At 33.6% G+C, this 10,503-nt stretch overlaps 1 protein-coding gene across 2 annotated transcripts in view; it reads left to right on the top strand.

Moving 5' to 3' along the window:
- The first annotated feature begins 2,023 nt into the window (after positions 1 to 2,023).
- The window catches only part of Nup58 (nuclear pore complex protein Nup58), a 74,980-nt gene continuing 66,500 nt past the window's right edge, over positions 2,024 to 10,503 (top strand). For both annotated transcript variants that reach the window (XR_012758243.1, XM_075378598.1), the window contains exons 1-2: positions 2,024 to 2,232; positions 4,469 to 4,584. Coding sequence is in view for 1 of the 2 variants with exons in the window: in XM_075378598.1 (XP_075234713.1) it covers positions 2,159 to 2,232; positions 4,469 to 4,584 (190 nt within the window). In the remaining variant the exon portion in view is untranslated. The remainder of the gene's footprint in view (positions 2,233 to 4,468; positions 4,585 to 10,503) is intronic.

Genomic DNA, 10,503 nt, shown 5'->3' with positions numbered 1-10,503 from the left:
CCTAAAGGTTAATCAAACCGAAACCGGAATATAATTCACACACAGAATATAATTCGCACAGTATATAAAGGAATATACTTCTTAAAAGTTTTTAGTTATCTCTTATAAGTCCACGAATAACATCAACAATAGTCCCGCACAAATAAAAAACTCGCAGATCTATTTAAAAAATCCACTCAAAATAAATTAGACTAACTCTAAAAAAACAGTTGTATTAAAAAAATGTATACGCCTTAAAAAAAATAATAAATTCTAATTTCCTTATTAAAGATTAAAATTATGAAAATACAAATTTGAAGAACGTTAAAAGAAAACTGTCATATTAACTTTTTGTATTTAGTGTAAATCTCAAGTAAAGTAATTTTTTTATATTTATTTTCTCTCTCTCTCTCTCTCTCTCTCTTGTAGATCTGTCTTATGACAGATTGGATGATCACAAGAGCATAATCCAGTCCACCGGACTGATCCAGTGGTTAACTCGTCATCGCATTTCAGCTGATTTCAGAGTTGAGAGTTCTAAGGTTCAAATTCTAGTAAAGGCAGTTACTTTTATACGGATTTGAATACTAGATCGTGAATACCGGCGTTCTTTGGTGGTCGAGTTTCAATTAACCATACATCTCAGGAACGGTCGACCTGAGACTGTGCAAGATTTATACTTCATTTGCATTCATACATATCATCCAATGAAGTAATTAAATAAAACTTTGGATAGTTGTGAACATTGCATTCCGACATTTTAATTTTCAACCAATTTCAACGCCATTTCTGTGCAGGTATGCCTCCCAAAAAACGAGCAATCGGTCGTTCTACGTCTCAAGCACGAATGAAAAAGGCAACACGCGCATCAGAAACAAACGAGCAACGAGAAGTGAGATTGGAATCCAATCGAGAACGTAACGTTCGAGCCCGTTCATCAGAAACAAACGAGCAACGAGAATCCAGACTGCAAACCATTCGAGTGAGCACTGCTCGAACCAGAACAACCACTCAGGCTGATTTGAATCTAAGTGCATTCCATTACGATGCTAATTATAATTACAGCATTCATCCAAGTGTGGTTATTGGAAAAAAGGATGAACTATGCACATATTGTAGTGCATTCAAATTTAAGAATGAAGCACCAGGAATGTGCTGTGCTGGTGGAAAAATAAAATTGCCAGAATTACATCCACCACCTAATATTGTTGTACGTTATAATAAACATTATGCTTTGCGAATAAATTTTTTTTTAGTTTTTATTCCTGTTCGAATTGAATAATTATAGGTATGACAGGACAACGTCTGACGGGTCAGCTATTTATGTTAATAAATACTAAATTAAGTTTAACTAAAGTTAACACAACATTCACTGACTCTTAGGCGGTACCCTTATGCCGTTCATCCGATAGCGATGAAACTTTGGTGAGTTGCTGTGCGCACGTCCGCTAAGGTTTCTGGATTAGTTTGGACCCGCTATGTGACGCTGGAGTCGAGATAGTTCGAAAAATTTTATCTATGATCCGATTTGGCTCATATTCAGAATATATATTAGTTACGTGAAAAGAAATATTTTTGAAAAAAATGGACCCGCTAGGTGGTGATGAGGTAGATATATTTCGAAAAATTGTAGTTATAGTCCGATTTGACTCATGTTCAGAATATATATTAGTTACGTGAAAAGAAACATTTTTTCAAAAAAAAAACCCGCTAGGTGGCGCCGGTGTCAAAATATTTACGAAAAGAAACAAATAAACAGACCGCTGTAGACTATTTTTCCAGTATAGGCTAAAGGGAAAAGTTAATGGTTAAACTTGTGAAGTTCCATAATGTTCAGTTTTTTAATGTTTAATCAAACTTCCAATTGTGTTCATTTAATCTGAATATATATATATATTCACAAATCTAGCAATAGCAATGCATTACCGGGCCTACTAAATAAATTTATTAAAATTATGCTGAATTATATTATAAATAATTTTTTTTCAAAAGTTCTTGAAGGAAAACTATGCTTTACAATGTTGGTCAGCATGTAGCACTTTGAATTGGGATGTATGATTGAAGAAATGAAAGATGGCGTAACCCGTTGTATTGGATCTGATACAAACGATTTGAGCGTGGATTATTAAATGGTACACATATAAAATCATTATTTCCTTATCATATTAACTTGAAAAAGATGGCGGGGTTTACATTAGGATCTAATCCTGCTACTACCACCTCTGGTACTTCGTTCACATTTGGATCTAATACGTAAGTTGATTTCATAAATTTTTTTGTAAATATCGTTATAGATGCTCAAGACTTCTTATTTATGAAAAATCAGAAACTATTATTTGTTCGTGTTGTACTGTATAAAATTATGTACACTGTAAAAATGAATTTTTTTTCTGTTGCGCTAATAAATTTAATTTGTTGTTATCTTGAATTTTGTAATTTGTACACTGTTTTTAATAAAAATAAAAATTGTTATCCTATAGTTCTTTCACAAATTACTGTTCTTAATTTAACTTGTAAATTTTATATTAAAAACATTGAAGCCCTGAGAGCAATTAAGTGCGTTAAACGTTAATACTAAAGTAAGATGTTTTGTTGCCTTAAGGCTGATTAGTAATAATATTAATAATAATAAGCACTTAATATTACATGAGAATATTTTATTATGATTAGTCTAAAATATAATATTATTAATATTTGTTTTTAATATAAATAACCTTACTTGGGGTTACGTTACCGTAATTACCGTACTTACTTGGGGTTAGGTTATTTTTTAGTAATTAAATCTGTTTGCTTGCCATATTATATGATAATAATTTTCTGATCATCATATCCTCATGTTTGACGATTGATTTATTGAACAGCACTTTGATCAGATAATAATATGTGTGATGTGTACCTACAGTGTGCCAATTTTTTTTTTATACAGGTATTTGCTCAGATCTCTATTGACATACTCATTTTTTTAATTTTATAAGATATGTGTGGTTTCTAGTTAAAATTTTCAGAACTAAAATAGAAGTATACTTTTTGTAGAAAATATCCTGTATAATAACATATTGTACAATGTATCACATGTTAACATGTGCTAATCTCCAAAGTGGGGTGGTAGCATCTTTGTTGTTTTTTATTTTTCCAATTATCCAAATTTTGTCTTTCAAAGGTCAATCCAGATAGTTGGCATTCCATTGTATTTTGATCTTAAGCTATTTTTTAACATTTATATTATTTTTATCTTTAACATTATTAATTTTTTTTTTAATTAATTTTTTCTTCTTAATGTAAAAAAGAGACTTGTTAAACATTTATTGAAATAAAACTGAAATGTGAAATGATCAAGAATCATGTACAACAAATTAGATCATTAGAATTAAATGTTTAACAAGTAAATTGCTCAACTAATTTTAGATCTTTTGATCAATTATTTTTGTTGTAGCAATTTTTAAGCATTTTTTTTTTTTACCCGACTATGTACATAGGAGGAGTAGTAATGTGTTTAAACTGTTATGTTTGTTTGTTTCTTCCCTTCTGTAGCTTCACAGATCCAACCAATTATCATCACCTTTTGGATAGTAACAATTGTTTGGTCTGGAAATAACATAGGCTGTCTTAAATTGGCTTAACCAAAAAGGGGAGGCTATAAATGGGGGGGGGGGGGGATAAAATTAAAACTTTATGGTGTTTTCAAATTTTAATGATGGTATTCAGTAAAACTATTATAAAGTAACACCCTTTGCTTCTTGTAATGTTTTAGAAAAATAAATAGTTTTTGAGATTTAAGCAAAAAATGCGCCCATCAAAAGGAAGCATGTACATTATCATTTGTAATTTCTATCTAAGTAGTACTGTTTCTAAAAAAAAGCAAAAAAAAGCTTATACCAGTGTTATTTATAGACGTCTTGTATATTGAATGGTAAAGTTATGAAAACAACAAAAAAGCGCTAAATAAAATAGTTAATAAAAAAAGAAATAAAAAAAAAACTTGACTACTAATTGTACACATCAACGTAGAATGATTATGAAAAACGAACAAAAAATAGTTAAACATGTTTTTCTTTCCTTTCTTACAGGTTTTTTTTAAGGATATAATAAGTTAGCAATGTGATATTTAATATTAGCTCAACATTTTATGTTGTCATCAGTTGCCTGTGTAAGGTATATGAGATGATGACTTAATGACCTCCACTTTGTTAAAACTAACAGGGTTTTTTGTTTTTTAATAATTATTTTATTTACAATTTTATACTGTAACATTATAACTTTGGTACTATTAATATTAATTCTGACTTTACTGATATAAGGTAGCTTCTATTGGGAGTGTAACAAAAACAAAATAATTAATATAATTTTGTCAAAAAATTTATTGTGGTTAAAAATATTTGAAATTCAGTTTTCTTTGCTTGTAAAGGAGTCAAGTACTTATTTGTTTATTAATATTCTGTTTTATTTAGTTTGGATAAATTAATTTATTATTACTTATTAATATTTTCAGTTCTTTAGCATTTGGAGGTGGTAGTGCTACTACTGCGACGCCAGGAGGAGGATTAACATTTGGTGCGCCTAATGCAAATACATCTGCAATTGGTGGTCTTGGCTCTGCACAACCTGGTAACTTTATATTATTATCATATTTTAATCTGTCCTAGATTCATCATAAGCTTTGTGATGTTGCCCTTACTGCTTTATTGATTACGCCAGATGCTTTATCAGTGATATATAATTGAAAAGGAGAACCAGAGGGTACTTTTTTTTGGTTAAAATTCAGTTATGTAAGTAAAGAGTTCATTTTAATGACAACTTTACATTTATTGTCTGATTTGTATAAAAAAAAAAGGCCAAACATTTGAAATTGTACAGAGCATGCATCTTTGCAAAATTTGTTTTGCTTTAGTTGACCGTTGATCATAAAGATAATTATGTCAACATTGGAACTTGACTGGACTTGATCAATCAAGTTCCGATGAACATAAATGAATGAAAAATTTTTGAAAACATTATAACAAGAGAGGTGAGACTTGGTTTAATGACTGCAATGTGGACACCAGTGTGTAGCCATTGAAGTGATTGAGGAAAGGATTGTCCTGATCAAAAAAAAGTTTGCGTGAGTTTGTCAAACATGAGTGTGGTGGTGATTTTGTTTTGACTGAGAAGGCTTGATTTTATTATAAATTTGTTCCATGTGATCAAACAGTAAACAAGGAGTTATACATGGTTGTTTGAGAGATGGTCTATACAGAGAGAGAGCTGAGGTGTGGGAATGTGATGCGTGTACTGACACTGCATCATATCCATAAACATTAGAATTTTTTAGCAGAGTAAGTCGTCATATTCTTTTTTTTTTGTAATAAAATTAAAAATATATCAAATTTGTTGTCTATTGTCACTCATTTTCATAGAAATGTTATGGAGATTGGTAAATTTTCTTGTATACACTTTCTTGTTTTGAGGTACAATGAGGAAGGTAAATCCTTTGAAAAGATCTCTCCCTTCATATCGAAAAAGAGCATTATAACAGCTTATAGGTCTCTGAAATTTTCTAATAAACTCAAGAGTGGTGCCCTGCTTTTAAGGCAAATAACGAAGAACAATGCTGAAAACTGCTAGCCCTTAAGTATATAGGGACAGACTAAGTAATAGTGAAGCCCCTTAACACACTAAATTTTAGCAAAGGAATGATCTTTTGCTATTACTTGGTTGTTGTTGAGTTACCAGTAATTACGGAATCATCGCAGTCAGTCATGTCTGTGGAGAGGATTATGAGAAGGGAGAATGGTGTTGATGTACCAACATCATTGCTAGTTCTCTGATCTTTTCCAGTGCGACCGTTCCTGACTGAATAAAGTTTAGTTAATTTTATGTTCGTGTGCGACCATATATACCAAACCCCAGAACCTGCTTCCAATGTCAGGATTTTTGTCACATCAAAATTGGTTGCAAAAAGGAACAGGTTTGTGCATGACAATAACAGCACATGCGCTGAAGAAGAAAAATGTATAAACTGTAAAGTTCCACACTTGGGAATGCCTTCTTTATAAAAAAAAAGAAGCTATATTGAAGTTCTGTAGTGAGTAGAAAGCGTCCTTTCCTGTGGCATTTCAGGTATGTGAAAAATCCTTCAGAATGAGAAATCCTTTGCAACCTGGTATTAATTTCGTACAGGCTCTGTCCAACAATGTACAAAAAGAGAAAAATGTTCATCATGTAAAGAACTAACAAAATTGGTAGAAGCTTTATTAGAACAAGTAAAGCACCTCACATGTTGTTGTTGAAACAGTGTAAGATGTTATTGTGCTGTAGTATAAGGACAGATGTTGTAAACTGTTAATTGTTCCTGGTGTAGTGCATGTGTACAATGTAAAGAGTTCATTAGCTCAGTGTGTAGTAGGAAGAAAAGCTGCAGAGGCTTAGGCCATAGGGACACCAATACCCAAAATCGTGATAAATAAGACTCCCTGTCAGTTAGGGGATTAGGGAAAAAGTTTCTTTGTATTTTCTCAAATGATGATACTGGATCACATTATTCTAGTAATATTAATAAAAATCTGGTCACACTTTCATGGTTTTGAAAGGTAACAAACATATCAGTGAATATTTTGTATTAAGGTTATGGTTATATTGGTTCAAGTAATTAAAAGTTATTGCGTCATGAAAATGAGTAACTTCTCCAAGAAAGACTGATAGTGGTGTACCAAAAACCAGTTCAGTCAGTACACCACTACATAAGGTTCCTGCTGTACCGATTACACAGCAATCTATTAAGATCCCAATGAAGGAATCTATAAAACATAGAAGCCTGGCATCTTCCCAGGCTTCCAAATCCCCTTCACCATCTCGAGGTCTCTACAAGGATATGGTGGCAGATGAAGTGCACAAAGAAGCAAAACGCTTAAACCCAAAAAGAAAAACCAGATTTTATTTGATAAGTAATTTGCACACAGAAGTTATAACAAGAAAAAGTATTTTTATGGGCATATTAAACAATGGAATGTTTGCAATCGCTGTACTCTGCATGAGGGTATAAACATTTTTTTGAAGGAAGAAAATTCTTTAATACTATGTGTGCAGGAAACTTGCCTCTGTCCCCAGGATGAAGGGTCTTTTTGCGGATACTTCTGCAGGAGATGTGACCATCCAGCTTAGGGTAGAGGATGAGAAAGTGTGGCTGTTTTCCTAAAGGAAGTTGCATTGGCCACATGGATTTCGTTGGATACAAATATCCGTGTAGTATCAGTAAAAATATTGGCACCATTTATTATAAATATCTGCAACTTGTACCTTCCTCCAAATTGATGTTATCGAGCATGATTTGACAGATCTATTTTTGCATTTTTCTTTGCCCTGCCTAATCGACTGAGGCAGAACTTTGGTCTTTTGCATGAGTCATACACGTTTTCGGGTAAATTTTTGTGCATCAATCTGTCGTGTTCAGCATACCTACTTCCACATCTTACCTGGCACACTTCCAAAACTTTTTTGGAAACGATCACAGACTTGTTATGTCAGTTGGTAATAGTGTTTTGCCTCAGAGTCAGTTACGCAGATGAGTGGTTGGAAAAGCAGACTGGATCAGGTATGTATAATGAATCTTTTAGTAATACAACAAGAATGGTAATGTAATCCACCAACTTGCCACGTTTATGCACCTGACACTCGATAGTACAAGTGAATATATCCCTTTAACATCTGGGAAACTAGGGCGTTCTGCTGTTCCATGGTGGCATGAAGACTGCAGAATTGCACTAAAGGATCGTCGCAGGGTTCTGTGTTATTCAGTTGTAGATCTATGACAGAATTGCGCCTTCCGAAATGCAAGAGCTGTATGCCATTGAGTATTTTGGTGTGCTAAATGGAAATCATGGCTGAATTATGTGAATACAAATTACTCTTGACAACACCATCATCGGTTGTATGGAGAAAAGTTCAGGCCAAATGTGAATCATAACAATGTTCAGTCTATCGGACAACAACGGCATTCTCGTAACAATGACAATTGATGAGGCAAACATGATTGACAATATATTTATGTCAGCTTCACTTACATCATCATATTGTCCTGAGTTTATCAGGAATAAGTTCCAGTTAGAACATGTGCCTTTTATTATTGGAGATTTGCAAAATGAATTAAACATTCCTATTTCTTTTGATGAGGTGAGGTATGTTTTTAATAATTCTCGTGACGCGATAATATGAGGTTAATTATATTGTCTCGGCTCCCAGACACTGCATTACGACATCTTTTGCCGTACTTACAATAAAATATTCTCTGGTCAGGTGTTTCCAGATTCTTGGTTAGAAGCATTGGTGATTCCCATACCAATAGCTGGTATAAATCATGCCCTTATGTTGTCATTCTATATCCTTGACCAGTACCTTGTACAAGTTGGTGGAACAACTGATAAACCATTGTCTAGTGTGGAAGCTTGAGAAAAACACTCTAATTGTCCTCGAACAATGCGGTTTCCACCAAGGTAGATTGGCTATCAATCATGTAGTTGTGTCTTAGAATCTGTTATTCAAAATGTCTTCTTGCTTCGCCAGCGTCTTGCAGCTGTATTTTTTGATTTGCAAAAGGCTTACAACACGGTTTGAAGGAGAGGAATCCTAAATACACTGCATGAATGGAGTATACAAGGAAACTCCTTGCATTTATCAGGGGTCTCTTCAGTAGTGGTCCTTTCGAGTTTGAGTTGGAATGATGTCTGAAAGTTTCACACTAGATGGAATACCACAGGAAAGTGTTACTTGCTGTAGCCATAAATAGGAAAAAACCTATTTATGGATGTGCAAATAACTGTGTGCAATAAACCATAAGTGTGCAAAACCCTGTTATGTGTTCTTTATTTGTAGTTGATTTTTCAATTTACGTAGCATCTAAAACCTTTAGCTACCAGTAAGAGGCTGCTCATAATCAATAACCTGTTTAGATTTGTGATGTAAATGACTTAATTCACGTTTTCTTTGGAGAAATGAAATGCTTCTGCTTTTCACTCTTGAGGGAATAAGTTGATCCTTAATTTTCTTTACAGGATGAACCAGTTGACCCATGATTACATTTTTAGGATTGTGGTTTGACCAATGACTGACTTGAGTAACACGTCTAAAGAAGCTGAAGGTAAAATCTTTAAAAATGCTAGATATGATGAGAGTTTTATCTAGTTGGGGAGCTGATCGAGTATGCATGTTGTGCTTCTACTGAGCTCCAGCTTAGACTATGGCTGCATGGCTTATTTATCTGCTCGGTCCACCGCTCTTAGAATGCTTGATGCAGTTCATCATATATTCGTTCTTCATGCTACAGGTGATTTCGTTCAAGCTTTGTGGTAAGTCTACTGGTGGAAAGTGGCCATCCCTTTGCCATAGTCAAAACCAAACTATCTGCTCTTACGTTGCTCATATTAAAGCGCAATGAAATCATCCAACCTTTGATGTGGTGTTCTCTAATCCGCATCTTAATCGGTACCAGAACAGTATAGCTCTGCTAGGCATTAGACTCGGCGCCTTTTCTTAGCTCAAAATATACAATTACCTCCAGTTCTTAAAGTTGCTCATGTTATTACCCTCCTTGGTGGCCTTCTCTAATAAATTACTGCCTTAGTTTTTGTCACTATCATAACTAATCACTATCAAAGAACACAAATTAGTGATTGTCACTATCAAAGAACACAAATTCAGTTAAATTACAAGAAATATTCTATAATCTTATAAATATAGCATGAATCCTGATAGTTTATACAGACGGCTCCAAAAATGTTAATTCCTTTGGTAATGGTTGGCAACAGAACATACATGTTTGGTCTTCCCAGCATTGTCAGTATTTTTATTGAGCTGTATGCTATTAATAAGGCCTTAAATATAATTTACCGAACGTTTCAACTCATACTTGTCTGTTCAGACTCCGTGAGTGTCTTACAGGCTATTAGAGATATGTACTTCAGACACCCTGTTGTCTGTGACACACAGTCTGTTATCTCTGAAATGAATCAGTGAGAATGGTAATGCGAGTGGAATGCTACCATCTACAATAAACTTTGTCCTGTTAAGAACACTGGAGCTCCTCATGCAGGAATTACTGTTGAAAGGAGGTTATTATTTGCCATTTGCGTATAGGAAACTTTAGGCTCATTCATGGATATCTCATGACTCAGACTGATGCACCTGTTTATGTTCGCTGCCGCTGCCAACTAACTGTACACCATATCCTTGTGGACTGTGTCTGTTATGCGGCATTATGTCTTAAGTTTAAACTAGGCGCTAACTTCCGAAGTATCTTAGGAAACGGTGAGACGATATTATCAAATGTTTTTGTTTCTTAGGACCATCTTTGTACTCGGATATTTAAGTTTTCTGTAGTATGTTTTAGCTATTCCATTTGGAATATGTCAGATGGTAATTTTATTCTTTTAATTTAGTTAGTCAATGTAATATTTCATTGTGATTTTATTTTGCTTTTAGCATAAGTAATAGGCGTTTTCTACTTATACTGTGTTTTTATATTGCTGGTTTTTAGTTTTTAATTGTTAATTTTTA

The sequence above is a fragment of the Lycorma delicatula genome, chromosome 11 (genome assembly GCF_047948215.1).
Source record: "Lycorma delicatula isolate Av1 chromosome 11, ASM4794821v1, whole genome shotgun sequence".
Classification (NCBI taxonomy): domain Eukaryota; kingdom Metazoa; phylum Arthropoda; class Insecta; order Hemiptera; family Fulgoridae; genus Lycorma; species Lycorma delicatula.
This window is presented reverse-complemented; position numbering and strand designations above follow the sequence as displayed.